Genomic DNA, 21,035 nt, shown 5'->3' on the forward strand with positions numbered 1-21,035 from the left:
TCCCTGCGCGGAGAGCCGGGCAGGCGCACGCTCGTACGGCGGCCGCAGCGGCAGGGCGGGGCCGGCAGGGCGGGCGGCGGCGGAGGAAGACCCCCGATCCCGACCTCGCCTTCCACGGTGTCTCTCTCAGACCTCGGTCACGTTCCGGGGTCCGGAGGACTTGTGCACAGCGGCCATGGGTGGCGTCGGGGAGCCCGGCGGGGGACCAGGGCCGCGGGAGGGGCCCGCACCGCTGGGGGCGCCCCTGCCCATCTTCCGCTGGGAGCAGATCCGCCAGCACGACCTACCAGGCGACAAGTGGCTGGTCATCGAGCGCCGTGTCTACGACATCAGCCGCTGGGCACAGCGGCACCCAGGGGGCAGCCGCCTCATCGGCCACCACGGCGCCGAGGACGCCACGGTAAGCTAGCCCACAGGCAGCGGGGTGGAGCCTGGCGCTAACGATGGGGAGGGAGACGTGGGTCACAGGCTCCTAGTCTCATTCCACCTGCGGACCTTAGCATCCTTTCTGCTCTTTCTGACCTTTGACCCCCACGCCGTGGCTCCAGAGTTGAGATGGAGCCAAGGCTAAGGAGGTCCCTTTCTTGCATGGAGGACTTGCTGTTGGGTCAGTCTGTGCAATAATAGGTCTCTCTCAGAGAGGAATGGGCCCACTGAGGTGGGTGTGCCGTAAGGGGTAGATCCCACCCTAGGTAAGGACCCTCACTGTTGTACTGAGGGGCTCATCTCTGCTGTGAGTCACTCAGACTAGTACCTGGTGCTTCCAAGTGCAAGGGGCAGGGCTCGGTCCCTAGCGACAGGGATATGCCATCAGAGACTGGGGGCTGGGCAGCAGAGCTTGGGCAGGGCCTGGAGGTCTGTGGCTTGTGTAGACTGTGCTGAGGGCCAGTGACTCACCTCTGCTGGGCTGGCAGCTGCACGTGGGAAGACTTTGCCAGGCTGGGTGGGCCTCCACGGGAAGCACAGTCACCCCAGGCACAGGCTGGCCCCTGGGGACGCTGGCTTCCCATTCTCAGTCCACGTCTAGACAAGGAGGGATGTGGCTGGCCTGAAGGACTATCTGGCTGGAGCCCAGGGGTGAAGCAATTTCCCAGACCCTTTCTCCCTCAGTCACCCTATGTGAACAAAGGTTGAGGCCATGACGCTCTGCCTTCCATTGTCCAGAACTGTAGGTTAGTCACAATGGGTACCAGGAAGAGCTTCAAGATTGGAGGGAATGAATTCTTAATGGAAGAACTTGGTGGCAGCAGCAGATTTCTGCCCTGTCCCAGAACTGTCACCGTCCCTCTCCTCCCCCATTCACTCCAAGCAACCGAGAAGCATAAGAATGAGAAGGTTCCTGAAAATCATTAACCTTGGGTCATTGTGTGTGTGTGTGTGTGTGTGTGTGTGTGTGTGTGTGTGTGTGTAAAACCATCAACCTTAGGCCAGTGTGTGTGTGTGTGTGTGTGTGTGTGTGTGTGTGCCTGCCTTTCTACCAGGGCATGGTGGGCATGAGGTGCCATGGCCCCTCCCACAGAGCCTGGCAACCCTGTGAGGATCATGTTATAGCCAAGCACAGGATGCTGGGCCGGAGAGGAGGACAGCAGAGAGCATGGACTGACTGCTTTCTCCTGCTCAGGGCCAGGCCCGTACAGGGTGCCCTCCTACACGGGGTTCCTAACTTTAGATTTAACTCCGTGCCCGAGACCTCCGTCAAATGGTTTTGCTATAGCCACCATTTTGATTCATAGCCAGTAAGGTCTGTTAGGAAAACATCTCTCTGCATTTTGTGGCAGGGTTCTGGCTCTGCCATCGAAGGCCCTGAGAGGTAACCTCTGCACTTCAGTTTCCTCATTGGTCAAGTGGAGAGAACTGGACCATATGGCAAGGGCAGGAACATACCTTTTCAACCATGTCACAGGTGTGTGTTCAGTGCTCTTCCATACACACACACACACACACACACACACACACACACACACGCTGGAGAGTACAGTGGGGCCATCCCAGCATTCCCAAGCCCTTGCTAGGTAACCTAGTCTCTCTCTGGCCCTGTCTGTAATAGAGATTGCTATAGGCCCCAGACACTGGGGTGGAGTTGCCAAAAAAATACCTGGTATGTTCAAGTCAAAGGCTTGGGAGGGGCCTGGGCTCAGCAGACCCTAGTCTTCGTCTGTGATGGACCCACAGGGCATACCAGGGGTTGGACTGGTCCAGTGCCGTGTGATCAAATCTAGATGCCAGTTGTCCCATCCCAGACCCTGGAACTCCCGGGTTGGGGGTGGGAGGCCGCTGCCCACTTGCATCAACCCGGGCGCCCATCAGCTGTTCTCATGTCCAGGCAACAGAAGCCTTCCTGCCAGGAAATTCCCAGAGTTCTTGTGCCGTGAAGTCAGCTTGTGACCATCCTGGGATACAGAGCCTGGTGCCCTGGGGAGAGCACTCTGGGCCCTGGGCCAGGTTTGCCTAAGAGTCATAGTCACCCTGAGACAAAAAGAGCCAGCCAGAGAGTACAGCCCCTGCTGGTCATAAATATGTGAGGGTTACATGCCAAGCACCTACTATGTTCTAGACTCTAAATTCTGTGCTTGTTATTGATACTGTTTCCTAATCCTCAGGCGACCCCACTAAGGCAGGTATTGTTTCTGCTGTCCCACTTTACAGGTGAGGAAACAGATGCAGAGAAACCAAGTGACTTGAAACAGTGGCAGGTGTGGGATTGGAATGCACAGCCATGCTCTTCCCCCACCTTGGTTTCTCCACGATGGAGTCCCCTAAATCTACCAATGAGTACCTCCTATGCCCGCCCCCCAATCTCTGCAGATACAGCTGTGAACGAAACATTTGCAGGGAAGCAGTGTCCCGCAGATGGATCAGTTAGAGCAAAGACTTAGAGGTGGGACTGTACCACCCATCCCTAAGGAATACAACATGGCTACAAAAGAGAGCAGTCGTGGGGAGAGGGAGCCAAAAGGCAGACATGCCAGGCTCACTGGATATTTTTGTCCTTAGGACGACTTTGGTTTATTCTAAAGAAGAAGGAGATCCAGGGAGGGCAGACCAAAAGGGTCTGCTCTGTGTTTAAAAGGATCTCCAAAGGGTGGGATGAAGCTTAGCTGGCAGACTGTTTGCCTAGTATTCGTGATGCCTTAGAGTCCATCCCTAGCACTGCATAAACTTGGTCGTGGTGACCTCCACCTGTAACCCCAGCACTCATGAGGCAGAGACAAAGGACTTGGAGTTCAAAGTCACTCCCAGGTATGAGGCAAGTTTGAGCCCAACCTGGAATACAGGAAACCTTGTCTCCAAATAAAAGATCCTTGTGGTTAGAGAAGTGCTCAGTGGTGAAGAGTGCATGCTACCCTTGCAGAGGACCTGAGTTCCATTCCCAGCACCCACATTGGCTCACAACCCCTTGTAACTCCAGCTGCAGGAGAGCCAACATCTCTGGCCTCTGTGTGCACTGTCATTCATGTATACATACTCCCCCACAAACACACACACATGCACATAATTAAAAATAAAACAAAATAAAATCATCTTCTAGAAGGGCAAAGGCTTGGGTGTCAAGGTAAGCAAAATGGAGACCTGCTCTCTCTTTGGGGATGGCATTCAGAACAAGTGACTGTGTAATTGGGCTCCAAAGTGTGAATGTGGCAGGTGAGAGATATGTGGATACTAGTAGGGGCCATTGGAATTAGCTCTGTAAGATGAGGATATGGCTGAGCGGTAGAGTGCTGGCTGAGCATGCCCAAGGACATGAGTTCAATTCCCAGCAGTGAAAGTTAAAAAAAAAAAAATGAGGCAAAGCAAACAGCATTGTGGTGCAGGCCTGTAATCCCAGCTCTTGGGAGGTAGAAGCAGGACTATGAGGAGCTGAGTATCATCCTCAGTTACACGTTGAGTTCGAAGCCCTCCTGGACTACATTAGATCCTGTTTTGATAAAAGAGAACCAAAAAAAAAAATGCCCAAGTTATCTCTGTCTTATTTTTAGAGAAGGAGCTGACCTGTCCTCACACTGTGACTTATTTCCCCTTCAATGTGGCAGGGATAAGTTTGGGTTCACTGTGAGAATGGTGCTGGGCACCTGAGTGACTGGTTACCATGGGCAATGAAACCCTGAACTCAACTGGTGTGGTTATGGGGAAGGTGAGGAGTTTCCCAGCAGTCCCCGGTGCCCATTAGGCTGAAGCACTGTCAGCCCTAGAAGAATTCAAAGTCTAGCAGACCTGAGCCATCTGGCATCCACCTTCTTCTGGCCCCTAACGAGCCAAAAGTAGGGGTCACTGGTGCCATCATCAGAGGATGTGCCATAGTGGTTTCAGCCAACAGGTATTGACTAGGCTCTCTTCTGAGAACTTTAGCTGTAATAATTTACTGACTTCTAACAACCCTGTGAAGTTAGGTCCTGTCTGTTGTATAGATAAAGAGACTTGAGCAGAAGATGAGCGATGTCATGAAACCCCAAAATGACAAGGCCTTCATCCCTGGGTTTGGGAAGGAGAGTCTGTGTCTGGATAGGAGCTGAGAGGGAATAGAATTATGACCAGGAAGCCCTGAAGCCTAGTGAGGGCAGGATGGCCTCAACCACCCAGAACCAATGCCCACACCTTGTTCCCACCAACCACACTGGCTGCTTTGAAAGTCTCCTTCAGCGAGTAGTCATTTTGTGGGCATTTGTTTGTTTTGTATTGAGACAGGATTTCATTATGTATCCCTGGCTGGCCTAGAACTCATTAGATACCCCAAGCTGGCCTCAAACTCACAAAGATCAATCACCATCTCCCTCCTGAGTACTGAGATTACAGGTGCAAGCTGCCACACCTGACTCTGGGGGGGGCGGTTACAGGTGTCTTCTTCTGCGGGCCGAAGTGCCCACCTCCTCCCTGTGGGGAGGAGTCAGGATTGTGTGACAGGCAGGAATGCAGTGTGCAGATGTGGGAATGATGGTGACCTCAGAGTATCAGGCAGCCTTCCCCCTTCCTTCCTGAGAGGGAAGGCTTCCCTTGGCTGCCTTCGGGTTTCTGATAAAAGAGCCAGGCTCCAGTGGTAAAGCCAGAGTTCAGTGGTGAAGAGAGGACCACGTGCCAGAAGCCTGGGTCATTTTCAGGTATTTGCTGAGACAGCAACATCTCTGAGGCCAAGGGTCCTGGCCAGCAGAGGATCTATCAGCTGTGTCTTCTCACCCTTTTCCAGGATACCAGGGATGCTGAGGGGCCTGGGGGCAGCTTCCCTTGAGCTGGGCTTTGCTGCACAGGCTAGAGCCGTATGTCCTGGTTACAGAGCTGCGCCCTTGCCTCAGTCTCTCCATCTGTAAGGGAGGGATACCGATGATAATGTTTTTTCACTGCACCTCCTGAAAGCAGTGTTGGGGAGAGGGTGTCACGGAGCAGTTAAGTGCAGAGCCTTTGTCCCCCATCCGGGAAGGCAAGAGACGCAGGAGCGTGTCCTTGGAGACCCTATGCCCACCTCTGGCAAAGGTAAATAGGCAGCCAGTGCAGACGCAGATCACCAGAGCTCCAACAGCCCTCCCCCCCCCCACCCCCCGGCTGATCTGGAGCATTCTCCATTCTTTGGCCAGAGACCAGAACTTCTTCCCTCCCTCTTGTGCTTGGAGTAGAAGGAGGCTGTCTCCCCCAGCCCCCACCCTTCCTGTTCCTTAGCCTGAGACTCAACTAGGTCTTGACCAAACACATCACATTTTCACCGCCCCACTCACCCCTGCAGCCCGTGGCTCTCAGCAGCATGTGCGCAGCAGGGCCCTGGGGCACAGAAGAACGCTGGGCAATGGGGCTCCTGTTGTCCACTAGGCCCTTCTAAGTGCTTGACCCACCAGGTCAGCCCTCCGCGCAGCCTGTGAGGTGTGCGTTAATGTTTCCCATCTTACTGAGAAGAGGGAAGAGGCAGCAAGCCTGTCTGGGGCTCCTACAGGGAGGGAATCACAGGTTCCATCTCTGCAGGAAGGCTGCCTCCAGACTGTACCCCACTTCCCCAGCCCCCAGTCAGCTGCTGCGCGGAGCTCACAGTGAGGCTGGGGTCAGAAAATCAGGGGCTCTGATTGTCCGGACTCTGAGGTTTCCATATTCTGAGTGGGTGTGGACATTATAGAGAACAGACTCAAGTTCAAACCCCAGCTCTGCCACTACACGTTCTTCCCCTGGGACAGGTGTCTTGAGGAAAAACGGTTCACAACGCTGCCCTGGGAGGTGGGGAGGGCTGCCTCTTGCCTACTTACCATCTGCACTTAAAAACTTGCCCCAAACCAGGTATATCTGTAAACAGAGCCTGCAGGGGTCACCGGGAACTTAGGTTTGCTATGCTTTTTTTGTTTTGTTTTGTTTTGTTGTTAATTTTTTTTCAGATTAAAACAAATTATGTGTATGAGTGTTTTTCCTGCATGTACATATGTGCATCACATGTGTGCCTGGTGCTCATAGAGATCAGAAGGTGTCAGATTCCCTGGAACTAAGGTTACTGATGCTCGGGAGTCACCATGTAGGTGCTAGAAACTGAACCTGGGTCCTCTGCAAAACCAGCCAGTGTTCCTAACCACTGAGCAACCTCTCTAGCCCCCATGGCATACCTTTTGATTCAATATGACTTAAGCTAGAGTTCCAGAAAGTCCTTGGCTGGTACTCAGAGTCTGGGGACCCACCTTGTGAGTGTCCTCTGAAAATGCGCAGGCCCCATGGTGCTCACTCAGCCCTAAGTAAGGCTTGAGCCTTCTGTCCAAGGGCCTAGGGCCATCTACCTGTCAGCTTCCTGCCAGCTGGAGCCTTGACCTGGTACCAAGGAGACTCCCACCTTCCCTATCACTTTAGTGAGCTGGCCGGAAGACCCTTGGGTGAGTCCGGTTCTGCTCATCTCCCTACAGTGCACAACTGTACAGGGCTGTCTGTCTGGTGTTCATGTCGACTATGGCCCTGGGCACATTTCTAAGAGTCTGAGTCTTGCTTGTTGAAGTGGTGGGTGGCTGTGGCGGGGAGGCGGAGAGGAGAGAGAGAGTATCAGTTTGTCTGTCTTTCCATGTCCCAGGCTCTGTGCTCAGGTAGAGAGGTTTAAAATCACCACCAGCTTTAGGGAATTCTGGCGCTTGCTGCGGCATGGATGAACCTTGAGGGTATTATGCTATGTGAAATGGGTTAATCACACAGGGACAGATGCTATAGGACTCCATTTAAGTGAGGCTCCTGGAATAAGACTCGAGCCATAGAAACAGAGTAGAATGGTGGGGTTGGGGCTGTGGAAGGGGAATGAGTTGAATGGGTGTAGCTTTTCATCTGGGGAAGAGGAGAGATTCCGAAGATGGATGGTCACACATCAGCGTGAAGGGTCTCGATACCACTGGATATTTTATAGATAATAATAATATGAGGCTGGGGATGTAGTTCAGTTGGTAGCATGTTGCCTAGCACCCACAGAATCCTTGTGTTCAATCCCCAGTAATGAGCAAACCAGAAGCTTCCTGTGGGACCCCATTCTCCTGTGTCCCTGTCCCTTCCTCATCTCCAGAGAAAATGAGAACTATGCTTTTATAACCCCGCTCCTGGATCATCCAGCCTGGGGTATTTTAGAAGCCACACCCTCCTGGCTCCCCAGTCCCTAGCTGTCAGTGACCCCTAGGGTAGACTCCGGGTGTGATCTCTAAAATAGTTTCCTTCCTCCAAGGACTCTTCAGAAATGTCCTGCCGGTAAGTGTAGGGACTACAATCATTTTCAGCTTCATTTAAAAAATTTAAATTTATTTTATTTTTATTACTTTATCTTTACGTGTGCACGCGGGTGCTGTATGCACATGGGTTTGAGCACCCACATGTATGTGGAGGCCTGCATGCATGTGGAGGCCAGAGGAGGGCGTCCTGCTCTATCATTCCCCACTCCATCCTCTGTCCTGCCCTCCACCGCTGCCGCCCTGAGACAGACTCTCTCACTGAACCTGGAGCCGCACTGGCAGCCTCCCGTCTCTGCCCTCCCCCACTTCCCACCACAGTGCTGGGGTTACAGACTCACAGAGGTATGCCCAGATTTCTACGTGGGTGATGGGGATTTGAACTCAGGTCATCAAGCTTTTATGGCAAGTGCTCTTCCCACTGAGCCATCTTCCCAGCTTTTTATTTTTGATAAACACTTAATAAGGCCCCTGTTCCTGGGGCCAGAGGGCTATTTCAACACCTGTGTACAATGTACAGTGATTAGGGCAATTAGCTTGGTGATACAGTGGGGTGACTGTAGTTAACAATGTCATTTCTGTTTCAACCTACACAAGCTGGTAGACTCGTGGACAACAGGAGGCCCCTGTTCTTTGTCAGGCTTCTGCAAAGGTGTTTCCTTTCAGCATCTTGGAAGGGCCTCAGTCCCCTTTCCCAGGGTCACGGGGACAATGGCATCCAGTCACCTTCTCTGCTTCTGAAATTGCAACGGTAAAAACCACTTGGCCACCTGCGACCAATAAATGGGCTAGATGCGATATCCTAAGCAAACAGTGGATGGGTTGAGTAAACACAAGAGCAGGGCCGAGGCAGGAAGGATGCGGGAACTCAGCCATCTTTCTCCTTATCATCTGTCTTACCTCCCGCTTTTGTCTTTTTTACAGACAAAAAGGGGTGAGGGTTGCTCCTCACCCCTGCCCCAATTATTAAAGAAAGACACAGGAGTGTTAGGCTTTTCTGTCCTTAACATTATACTATCTACTGGGAATGTAGCTCAGGCGGAAGAGTGCTTGCCTATCATGCAAAGGGCCCCTGGGTTCAATTCTCAGCACTCGTGTGAACTGGGTAGGCATGGGGGGCCCTGATTGTAGTTCCACCACTAGGGAGGTTGAGGCAAGAGGATCAGTCCAAGGTCATTCTCTCTTGGGCTGTTTACCAACTTTGAGGCCAGCCAGGGCTACCTGAGACCATGTCTCCAAAAAGAAAATAATAGTCAAATAAGTTTAACTGCTCAAATAGCTTCCTTGCATGTGGCCAAGAACTCAATGTGTATGGCCCACCATGGACTTGCCCAAGTGGCCCAGGGGTCTTCAATGACATGTCTCCCCACACACATTTTTATCCATGTTGTATTGGTAAGAATTGGATAAATTTAACACTTGTGAGCCAAATCTTGTCTTATATGCAGTAGAAAGTACTATGGTACACAGAAAGCTTTTTGGAAGGGCTAAGCCTTTTCATGGATGGACTCAGTCTGTCTGGGATTCTTTCAGGCATGTTGAGAGGAGAACCTTGTGCTGGATGAGGCAGATGGGGCGTGGCAAGTGAGGGCTGTAGAACAGGGCACCTGGGGCCTGGGAAGAGTAGGGAGCGCTTGATAGCAAGGTTGACCCTCCTGTCTCTTGTCTGTGACTGCCCAACATCCGGCTGACGTTCTGTCTGTCTCTCTGTCCATCAACAGTCCTTCCTGTTTGTTAGTTTTAAAAATTAGATTTACTCAATTTTTGTATGTGTGAGTGTTGACCCTGCCTGTATTTACATGTAACACATGCATGCTTAGTGTCATGGAGATAAGAAGAGGACATTGGATCCCCTGAAACTGAAATTACGGATGGTTGTGAACCAGCGCATGAGTGCTGGGAATCTAACCCAGGTCCTCTACAAGAGCAACAAGTGCTGTTAACCACTGTACCACCCCTCCAGCACCACAACAGCCTTCTCACTCTGTTTCTGTGGTTCTTCCCGGGTACTACATGAGCTGTCTGTCTATTCACTTGACTGTCTGTTCTCCTTCAGGATGCCTTCCATGCCTTCCACCAGGATCTCCGTTATGTGCGCAAGTTCCTGAAGCCCCTGCTGATTGGAGAGCTAGCCCCAGAGGAGCCCAGCCAGGATGGCGCTCAGAATGTGAGGGGACATCTGGAGGCCTTGGGGGCATTGCCTGTTGCCAGTAGCAGCTTGTTCTGTATTACTCCTGGGGGATGCAGGGTGGGGGCTGGGGCTGTGTCCCTTTGGGGCCACAGTCAAAGGCGAAAGTCATAGCAATGTCCTGTAGAAGTAAGGATTCCAGATCTGATTTAGCTAGGAACTTGCTGTGGGTCTCTGGGTGAGGCCTCTTTCGGGCTCAGACCCCACCCCACTCCCCTGCAAGTTTTACAGTGAGGATGTTTTTTGAGTCCTAAAGGGGTCAGGAAGAAACTTAGCTACTCGCTAGTTCCCCCAGCTCACATCCTGGCTAGTGTTCCTGTTCCGTCTCTATCCATCATCTTTGCTAACACCTGGACCCAGCAATGGGAAGTGGGATGGCTTGAGACGCGATGGGAAGTTTCTGGGAAGTCTGGCAGTCCCTGCTTCCTCATCTGCTGGACCACTCTCCTACCACAGGCCCAGCTGATCGAGGATTTCCGAGCCTTGCGCCAGGCAGCTGAGGACATGAAGCTGTTCGAAGCCGACCGCACTTTTTTTGCACTCCTGCTGGGCCACATCCTGGCTATGGAGTTGCTGGCCTGGCTTATCATCTACCTCTTGGGCCCTGGCTGGGTGTCCAGCATCCTTGCTGCCCTAATCCTGGCCATCTCTCAGGTAACCCCAAGACTACATAGCAGATGTGGAATCCAGCACATGTGTAAACTCAGGATGCTTTTTTATGTATGAAAGAAAGAATGGATGGGTGGGTGGATGGATGGGTAAGTGAAATGCCAGAGGCTCTTAAGATGTGCCAGATCCAGAATGTCACAGTCCTATGCATGGCAAGACTTGTGTAGGTGAAGAAAAGGAGGATCCTTTTCTGCCTAACATGAAGGTCTTGGCTAACACTCCAGTGACAAGAAGCCAGACTAGCAGGAGAAAAACCTAGAAAAATGTATCTGGTCATAGTCTTTATCATGTGACCAAGGAGCCTTCAGGTTAAAGAGCAAAAGACCTGGGTGAACTATCCATTTTTTTTTTTTTTAATATGTAGGTTCTATGAAGCAGGAACAGCCTATAGGAATGGGATCAGACACAAAAGGTCTGTGTAATGGGAACAGAATGAGACAGGGAATAGAATGGGATCAGACACAAGAGGTCTGAGCCAGGGGAAACAGACTGGCTCAGAAACCCGGCAAGGCCTGTCTGCTCCGATTTTTCTTGGCCTCTTCCTGAGGCATTCTTTCCTCCCAGGTATGGGATGGAATGCTTTTCAAAACGGGGTCTTACGAGTTCTTATTGGATGAGGTAGCCCTTCTGTAAGATCGGCACCAAAGCAAAAGGTCATTAGAGTAGTGATTTCAGGCTTTGGAGAAGAGCACCCTTGTGCCTGTGGCTTGCCTCAGGCAGGGTAGAGAATTCTAGGTTCTACTATTTGCCTTGGGGGATGCAGGTGACCAGAAGCTATGAGAACAGAAAGTTTGCTTCTGAAGCCTGACATTTGCATGCATGCACACCATCAAACTCAGGTGTATTGGTTCAGTGGAGCATCAGCAGTGGGTGGAGCATCGGCAGTGGGTGGAGCATCGGCAGTGGGTGGACCCTAGCACCAGAAGGGCCAGGTAGCCTCCTCCATCACTGCTGGATTCCTCCTCCACTCTTGACCTCTCCCCAGGCCCAGTGCTGGTGTCTGCAGCATGATCTAGGCCATGCCTCCATCTTCCCTAAGTCCAGGTGGAACCATGTGGCCCAGCAGTTCGTGATGGGGCAGTTGAAAGTGAGTGCGGATCTGGGTGGGCATCCAAGGCATAGAATCGGGGCTCTGTGCTGGGTCTGCTCAAGTGTGTGGGTACCAAGTAAGGGCACGGCCTGACTCTACCCCTGAAGTCCCTTCTCTCCACAGGGCTTCTCTGCCCATTGGTGGAATTTCCGCCACTTCCAGCACCATGCCAAGCCCAACATCTTCCACAAGGACCCAGATGTGACTGTGGCACCCGTCTTCCTCCTTGGGGAGTCATCTGTGGAGGTAGGTGGGATGGGACATGGACACTCAGGACAGGACTACAGCTAAGGGGACCTGGCAGGGACTGCGCCCCCATGCTGGCCCCTAGCCTAGCCTGCATTCCAGCTCTAGGTCCAGTCCTCCCTCCATCTCCTAGCCACCTGGGGATGAGTGACCCAGTGGCTAGAATCTAGAGTTGCCTTTGACCTTGGCCTCAGCCAGCCCCCTGATCTGGGCCTGGAGAGCTGTTCTCCCCAGCCGACGCCTGTCTCCACAGTATGGCAAGAAGAAACGGAGATACCTGCCTTACAACCACCAGCATCTGTACTTCTTCCTGAGTGAGTACTTGCTGGCCCTTTTGGGGGTGGGGATGTGGTGGGGGGCCGACCCTCTGCTCTGGCTGTCCTCACTCTTTCCCATCCTCCCCAGAGTCCCTCTGCCCTCGAGTCAGGGTTGTCTGGAGCCTTAGAGTGTTCTGTAATTGCCTCTGCAAACAGGGACAGGGGAGACTCAAGGGCAGAGATGTGGAAGGCTGGCTCTTAACCTATACAAGGGACAAGGGAGGTGGGAGACAGGGACAAGAGCCAGCCGCCAAGAGACTGAGTACAATCTGGGCCCTGGGAGAACGGGAAGGTCATCTCAGTGGATGGGGTCCACATTTGTATCTCCTCTGCCCACTTCACCCGGGTACCCCACCCCTGTTACTGCATGCCCCTATGCTCCCTTCCTGCAGTTGGCCCACCGCTGCTCACCTTGGTGAACTTTGAAGTTGAAAATCTAGCCTACATGCTGGTGTGCATGCAATGGACGGTGAGTGGCACTGCTCGGGACCACAAGCATATGGCCTTCTGGGAGAGGGCTTCAGGGGACGGCACTGTCCATCCCTGAGTGTGAATGGGCATATGTGTGTGTGCAAAAAGAGAGTATGCACCCTTTGGGTCTTTTCTGTAAAGAGGCTCCCCCCTCGTGGGGAGAATCCCTGGACTGACTGCCAGGCATCTGTATCCCAGGCACGGGCTGGGTCACCACCGTGGTCAGCCCTAACTGATGACAAGGCAGGTTCCCTGTCCTTTTACTCAGCCATGAAGGCAGAAGCCCAGTGAGGGCCAGTGGCCTGTCTGGGGCCCCGAAGCAAAGGAAAGAGAGAGTTGAATGACCCCAGCCCGGCCTCCTGCCTCCTGATTCCCCCAGTCCATGGAGGCCGCTCAGCACTGCCTCTCTTGTCCTCGCAGGACTTGCTGTGGGCTGCCAGTTTCTACTCCCGCTTCTTCTTGTCCTATGCTCCGTTCTATGGTGCAACCGGGACACTGCTGCTCTTTGTCGCCGTCAGGTATGGCCAGATCCAGAGTGACAGGGAGCGGGGAGGTCTCACACAGGTGGCGGGGGACCCTGACCCCAGCCACCCGGCCTAGCCTGTTGTCCCTCTGCAGGATGGGGGCCAGTACCACCTCTTCAGGTGGCTGTTGGGATAATCAAACACTAACAGGGTGGCCAGACCCTGGGGCTGGCGGGTCTGAGGAGAGCAGCCTGGCTTGGTCATGGCTCTGTGGGTGGCCCTCAGCCTCACTGGGGACACTGCTCTATGAGTTTCTTTAAATGTCAAGGCGAAAGCACTAGACAACTCCATCAAACAGACGGGGAAGTTGGGACCCAGGTCAGGGTTCAGCTGTATGTATGCCAGCCTCCACTCTGAGCTGGATATAGGGCAGTACCAACGCCTCACTCACAGGGTCCTGGAGAGCCACTGGTTTGTGTGGATCACACAGATGAACCACATCCCCAAGGAGATTGGCCATGAGAAGCACCGGGACTGGGCCAGCTCTCAGGTAGGTCCTGGGGAACCTGGTGGGAGGAAGTGCCAGCTGGGGAGTCATGGACTGGGAGGGATCAGGCCTTGCTGAGGCTGCCAGGTGGTGGGGTCAAGGTTCTGAGTCAGCTCCCCTCACTTGTCCCCCTCCTTCCCCTGGCAGCTGGCAGCCACCTGCAATGTGGAACCTTCTCTCTTCATTGACTGGTTCAGTGGGCACCTCAATTTCCAGATTGAGCACCAGTAAGTGTGGCCCGGAGGGCTCGCTGGGTTCAGGGTGAGGCCAAAACCAGGGCCCAGGACTCATCTCTGTGAGATCCCTGGAAGATGTGGCCTGGAAGGTGAGGAGTAGGCGGGCTCCCTCTGGCAGCTCCCTACTCAATCTGGCCTGCCCTCCCAGCCTCTTTCCCACGATGCCAAGGCACAACTACCGCAGGGTGGCCCCCCTGGTCAAGGCGTTCTGCACCAAGCATGGCCTACACTACGAGGTGAAACCCTTCCTCACCGCCCTGGTGGACATCATCGGGTAAGGCTGCCCTGGGCCCCTCAGGTTGCATGTTAGTGCATGTGTCTTTCCCAAGGCTCCATGCTCACTCCTGACGTGGTCAGCTTCTTCTGAGCACCTGGCCCTCAGAGGGGGCCCTTCCTAAGAACTGGCTCTCTAGATCTTTCCCGATCAGCCAGTGTTCTCCCTTTCCCCCAGAGGGGAGAACTCATGGAGCCCGACCAGTATGGCAGCGAGTCAGACAGGCTGAAAGGTTTCTGCCTGCTGGGAGACGGAAGGGAAACAAAGCAAGCATTTGCAGGGCTGGGGAGATGGCTCAGTAGGTAAAGTGCTTCCTGTATAAGGACAAAGACGAGGTCAGATCCCCGGCACCCGTGTAAAAAGCCAGGATTGATGACACGTGCCCGTAACCCAAGCACTGGGGAGGCGGGAGCAGGATCCCTGGAGGGTTTATTGGCCAGTGAGCTCCAGTTTCCGTGAGAGGCCCTGTCTCAGAAAATAAGATGGAAAAGCAATAAGAAGACGCCGAGCATCAACCTCACATGTGTGCATACCATAAACAAACACACACAGTGTGTGTGTGTGCGCGCGCGCGCGCGTGCGTGCATACATTCGCTCACATGTGTGCAGTTAAAGAGTACATGACAAAACTTAAGAACCATTTTAATAGCTTAACAAGAATGAAAACCGAGGGTGGAGGCGGGAGAGAGGATGTGGAGGATCAGGCAAAGGGTGTGATACTGTTTACGGCATGGCAGGTGCAAAGTGTGGAGGAGCAAGAGGCACATGGGTGTGTGTGAGCAGAGGCAAGAAGCAGGGAGACAGCTGGTCACTGGGGAAAGGGCCCCTGGCTAAAGAGTATTCCAGAAGAGGCCCTGCAGAGGCCCTCAGGCAGGAATGTGCCGACCTGTGGGTCTCTCCTCTTAGTGGAGAGCATCTTGCAAAGATGCTCTACGTGGTCATGCACTCTGGGCAAAAGTGGAAGCAGAAAGGGGAAGGCCAGGCTGTTTGTATCTGTTCAGGCATGGAAGGGGGTGTGTGTGGGGGGGGAGGGCTCAGCCCTCAGAAGCAGCCTTGGAGGGGGCAAAACGGCAGTTGGATTCTAGACCTGCAGGCATCTCTACATTATTCTTTTCCTGTTCTTATCTGTGGGATCATGATGGGGCAGGTTCTGTGTCCCACGCCTTTGGGTTGCAGAGTCTAAAAGGGAGAGGTAACAGGGAGAACCAGGTGAATGATGGCCAGGCCCACTGAGGCCCACAACTGGATTTGGCCATCTGCCACTCACCTCCCTGTTGCAGTCCAGATTCCACTCTGGTTAATGAGTACCTGGCCCCACACAGCCGCCTGTCTGTCCCAGGGGGGATGGGAGCTCACAAGGATGTCTTTACTCAACACTCCTTATGGGGCGCAGGGGGATGCTAATACCTTCCAGTTGAGTCCCTGACCCCCATCCCCAACTCTCAGGTCTCTGAAGAAGTCTGGCGACATCTGGCTGGATGCATACCTCCATCAATGAAGACAGCACCCTCATGGGTGGCGAAGGGGGTAAGGGTGCAGACTCCAGCAGTCACCAAGCTACTGGGCAAGATCGACAGCCCTCCTCACCCCCTGCTGGGGCAGCCTGTCTGCCTGCCTGGTCCTGCTGGCTTTCCTCAGTCCTCAGCATTTTCTGTTCAAGAGCCTTATGGCCGTGGCACATGCCCAACAGGACCGGGGTGGAGGGACGCACTTAAAGCTACATGGTGAACATAGCATGTTTTCCTAGAGCAAGAACGGAAGGAAAGCTTGTTATTTTTATATAAAAAGCAACCCAGACACATGGAGCCAAGTGTTGAATTTTCATGGATTTTGGAGCCAGATCTGCTTCAGACTTCCCAGAGGGGGCGTCAGAGTGTTGCAATGGGACAGAATGTAAGGAGTTCCCCCTCTACCCTGGGTGCTCTGGGTCGCGGAGGCAACAGCTGCTGCAGCTCAGGGCTTGGTTCCTTCCTGTTCTCAGCAGCACGCTGGGGTGAGTTATATACTCAAGGACCTGGGGTGGAGGGTCACATCTGCAGGTGACTCTGAGTTGTGGGATGGGAAAGCCCCCGCACTGGCACCGGCCTCCTTGAATCCTCCATGCAGGATGGTCCAGTAGCGGGGAGCTCCATGCAGCAGTGGGGAGCCCCATGCAGCAGTGGGGAGCCCCATGCAGCAGTGGGGAGTCCCATGCAGCAGTGGGGAGCCCCATGCAGCAGTGGGGAGTTCCATGCAGCAGTGGGGAGCTCCATGCAGCAGTGGGGAGCCCTATGCAGCAGTGGGGAGCTCCATGCAGCAGTGGGGAGCTCTGCCAGACTTGGCATGGTACAACGGTTGCAGAGCTGGGTAGGCAGGGACTCAGGTGTGGCCATTCTGTCCCTAAGTCCTTCGAATCTGAGGACTGTTTCTTGAGCAGGGACTGGCTTCCCACTTGGTGCCGGGATCCCTGTCTGGACAATGGGTGCAGTTGACTGTACCTGTCAACCTTTGGACATCTCTAGGGGGAGATTTTACTTAATCTTGGTTCTCTACCTGCAAAGTGCTAAGGGTGTTCCCTTCTACTTATACTAAGCACCCCAGTTTGGGAGGGCATACTTCCCCTAGTGCTAAAGAATCAAACTCAGTACTTTAGACATCCTAGGCAAGTACTCTACTACTGACCTAGAGCCAAGCTTGGTGAGAAGAAAAGAGAGGGCATGGTGGACCCTTTTGCCCCCAGCACAGACATTCCATGGCTCCAAGCTGGGCTGCAGATCTTCTTTAAAGAAGTTTCAGCAGCTTTAGGCAGCAGCAAGCACAGCGGAAATATGGAGCTAGGGTCTCCTGAGGGAGCGGAGGTCTCCCCACCAGTTGTGGGGACTGCCCCCCCACTTTTGTCCAGTACCCCACTGCTCCAGATTGTGCTGTCTTTGAGAGGGAAGGCCACAAACATTGTAGTTCTGGTCACACATTTCCCTGGTTCTGCTCCGTGGAACCTGACTGTTCCAAAGCCCCTCAATGTTCACAGAGACCATGAGTAGTGCCTGGTTTCCTGGGCTCTGCCCCTCCGGGATGTCCTCCTAACCCACAGAGTTCCTTCCCTGCCCAGCTCAGCTCACTGTCAGGGACTGGAGGGTTCCCAGAGCCTGGCCTGCTTTCAGAGTGCATGACAGAGACTGGATGCATAGCATCCTTCTTCTCTCACCCGGGGCCAGGAGAGCACCTGATGGTCTTCCTCCATTCACATTACCTTCCAGGCCTGCAGTAGGCAATGTCAAGCTCCCTGTGACCTCATTGCCCAGGGAAGTGCCAGCAGGAGTCTCCTGGAGAAAGTTAGGGAAACAGAGGTGGGCGGCACCATCATCTGCTGGGTACCCACCTTGATCCATTCCATTTAGCTTCCACCTCCCTTTCCCTGGGATTAGTTGGCTGGGGCTTGTGGAGGGCTAAGTCATGTGTCTGTGAGGACCTGAGGCTGCCTGACCTCAGGGAAGGAATTCAAGCTCTCAAAGCCAAAGGATCACTTCCAAAGTGGCGACACAAAAATGATGTCCCAGGAAGGCTCTTAGCAGAAGGCTGGGCTCAGAAGTATATTTATAAACCTTGTGCACATGATCCCATGCCCTTGGGCGAACTACTTTGTGCCTTGAGACAAGCCCTTTGCTTTCTCTGGACTTCATTTTCCTCCTCAGGTAATATCCCCTGAAAGATGCTTCAAAGCCCGGTACACACACCTGTAATCCAGGCTCCTTAGGCTGAGGCAGGAGGATCACAAGTTCAAAGGCAGCGAAGGCAACTTAATGAAATCCTGTCTCTAGATGATAATAATAACTATTTTAAAGGGTCCTGGGGATGTAACTCAGCAGTAAGATTGATGGTCTAGCATGTTTAGGCCTGTTCAAGCCCTAACGCTAAAAAAGAAACTACTTCCTGCCTCAAAAGCAAATTTCTTATGCCCAGAGTTGTCACACTGTCTCTCTGAGCTGACTGTTCCCACTTCCAGAAGTCCCCTCTCCATCCAAATCTTGATAACCCTTGGTGCCACATAGGTGTGGCCAGTCTAGGAAGGGCTCTGGAGGGCATTCCCTTCACATACTGTCTGGCAACACTTTGTCTACATACTGGCCAATGGTCAGAGTTCTTTTGGCATCCTGAGAGGCTCGGAGACATGGCCTGGTCAGGGGAATCACTAAAGCCTGCAGCACCACCCAGGGGTATCCACACAACTGCAGTGTGGACGTGGATTGCGTGCCATGCTGCCCCTAGTGGTGGCTCAGGGGAGCGCACTTTCCCTCCAAATCCAGAGTTAGCTAATAAAATACCCCCACAGAGAGCCCTTCTGCCTGGAGCCCACTATTGACAGGTTTTCTTTGTCCCTTCTTCCCCTCTGTCATCTTTGCTGTAGCTCTTGGCAGTGGGTCACTTCCACTCAGCTGAGTCCCACTTCCCTGCCTGTATGTATGATGCAGAGATCATAGACTGTACTTATCAATGGGCCAGGGAAAGGCCTTGTTGGCACCTTTGAAAGACCCCGTTGTCCCCCTTTTTATTGTCTATAGAACAGTCCTGGGTCCAGAAATAAAGCTTCCTGGGGGAAGCCGCGGCTTGTTTGTTCTTTCAGTCCACCGACAGCCAGCAGTGGCCAGCTCCCATGACCCAGCCTCCGCCTTTGTGGGTGTGGTTGGCAGTGGGGAGATAAAGGCCTTGAGAAAGGACAGTGTGCAAACATACTGCGTCCTGAAAGACCTCAACACTTTCCAAGCCCTGCTTCCTGGCACTGGTTCCCTTGAACATTAGCTCTTGAACCAAATGGTCTGAAGAAAGACCCAAATGCCTTCAACGTCCAAAGAAAAGCATTGATGACAGCAGAGGACATTAGGGCCATGCCTGCGATGTCCTAAAACACTGGGTGGCTGTGTGTTCTATTTATTGTGAAGCCAGTCTGGCTAGAAATGTAAAATCCTGTCAATCAAAAGAACACTGGCGTCCAGAAGCTACAGCAGATTTCCGGTAGTGCAGTCACAGGTCACCAGATGATCTTCGGGGACCACTGCGACCTATTCCGTCTCACAACAGTATAATCCTTTCCAAGTCAGCATGGCAATGCCAATGGAGCCTCGGTGGGCTCAAGATGTGGTAGCCCAAGCTAGTCCGAGTGGCTGCAACCTCTTCTCCAAACCTTCTTGCTAGAGGTCTTCCCTCCCCTCCCAGTGGCCCTGAAGGCCTCCTGTGTGTTCAGCCGGATGTATGAGGAACTAGTCAAGCTGTTCATCACCTCTGGGCCTCCAGCTATACACACAGACACGCATGCACAGATATCCACACTGCTCCAACAGCCCCACCTCTGGATCTGGTGCCGGGCGCATGCTCATACTACCTTGAAGCTGGTAGGGAATTTTTCCAGTAGCACCCTATTCCTTATCGTCTCTTCCACCTGAACTAACCACCCCACTGTGCCTCTACCCACAGGGCCTCCTGTACAGTATGACATTTGGCATGATGGGGGAAGGGAAAGAGATGGCCAAGCCCACTGGGGTAGAAGCACAAATTTCCCATGTATGCTCTGAGTCAGCTGCTGTCACTGTGCTGACTCAGGGTGAGTACTTTCCCTCTCTGGTCTTAGCACCTTGGCCTGGGAGGTGTTAGGGTTTGGTTACTCTAGACTTTGGATATTAGGGTCATAACTTTGGAAGGGGACAGAACCCCACAAATTTGGGGATATTGGTCAAGAGCCTCAGCTGAGCACTGTGGTAAGAGAGGAGCAGGAACAGGTGTCCTCAGCTCTGGACCTTAGGTAGTGATCAAGGGCGAGGCGGGAGCTAGGATGTGTGACATAAGGTAAGAGTGTTACCATAGAGAAGACAAGCTCAAGGGTGTGGGCCTAGATTTCCCTGGCCTCCTCACAGCTGAGACCACCTAGCCCTGCAATGTTCCTCTCAATCACCCTCCTGACACCCTCTGGGTGTCAGATGCCATAGACACCAGATTCACAGTTTGCAGCCAGGCTTTGGCCTGAGTCATACTGGGTGTTGGGGGGCCAGGTCCAGCCCAAGTAGCAAGTAGAAGAAAGACATAGGTAAGTACTGAAGATGTGTTCAACAGAGTCTGCCGCCTCCAAGGTCTCCAGTGGGCTTATCACTCAGGTGAGGCCAGCGCCCGTGGGGATGAACAGAAGTCAGCAGCAGCCTTGGAATCATTCTAGCTCAAGCCTTTCTTTTCTTCACAGTGTGGAAGTGTGGCACCAAGGGTCCTGGAGATGAGGTGGCAGAGGGCTCATCCAGGGCCAGTCAGTGGATCAGTGACAATGTCTGCCACCCCAGGCCCTGTTCTAGCCACAGTGTGGTCACTGGGAATCACTCCCACACAATGGCTACTATCCCTGTACCTATCTGGCTCAGGCCTGGGGTCATCCATGGGGATGAGATCTCGGCTGGAGCTCTCCCCAGCCTTGCTGGGGGCAGCTCTGAGGCCTGCCAGCTCTCCCCTGACACATCTCAAGTGACGTGGCCCGTTGAGCCTGTCAGAATGGATCCTCAGAGAGCAGCAGCATGGGTCTAATTACAGGGTGAACTGGGCAAGTACCTCCGCTGTAGATTATTCTGGCTTCCCAGGCTGGAGGTCAGACAGACCTAAGACCAGAGTCCCCTGCATATGAACAGTAACCAGGGCTGGGATGATACAGGCCTTCCCCGGGCTGCAGAGACTCACCAAGCATCCATATGGGCACAGCAGCACAAAACAGGACCAGGGTTCTATTTGCTATTTGCCTTAACAGTCAAGCCTTTCTTTCTCCTGTGAGGCAAATGCCTCCTTTCCTCTCAGACCTTGCTTTACCATACCCGTGACCTTAGCATACAAGAACGTTAGCCGCCATCCATTGACCTCACTGAGCTACAGGCAAG

At 53.3% G+C, this 21,035-nt stretch overlaps 1 protein-coding gene across 1 annotated transcript; it reads left to right on the forward strand.

Moving 5' to 3' along the window:
• Fads3 (fatty acid desaturase 3) lies at nt 1–15,959 on the forward strand. The gene is made up of 12 exons (XM_006993863.4): nt 1–400; nt 9,709–9,819; nt 10,297–10,494; nt 11,495–11,596; nt 11,723–11,845; nt 12,099–12,159; nt 12,555–12,631; nt 13,054–13,151; nt 13,551–13,647; nt 13,792–13,871; nt 14,029–14,154; nt 15,601–15,959. Exons 1-12 carry the CDS (start codon nt 176–178, stop codon nt 15,650–15,652), a joined length of 1,350 nt encoding a protein of 449 aa, XP_006993925.1. The 5' UTR covers nt 1–175; the 3' UTR covers nt 15,653–15,959.
• The last annotated feature ends 5,076 nt before the right edge of the window (nt 15,960–21,035 follow it).

This window comes from Peromyscus maniculatus, chromosome 1 (genome assembly GCF_049852395.1).
Source record: "Peromyscus maniculatus bairdii isolate BWxNUB_F1_BW_parent chromosome 1, HU_Pman_BW_mat_3.1, whole genome shotgun sequence".
Lineage (NCBI taxonomy): Eukaryota > Metazoa > Chordata > Mammalia > Rodentia > Cricetidae > Peromyscus > Peromyscus maniculatus.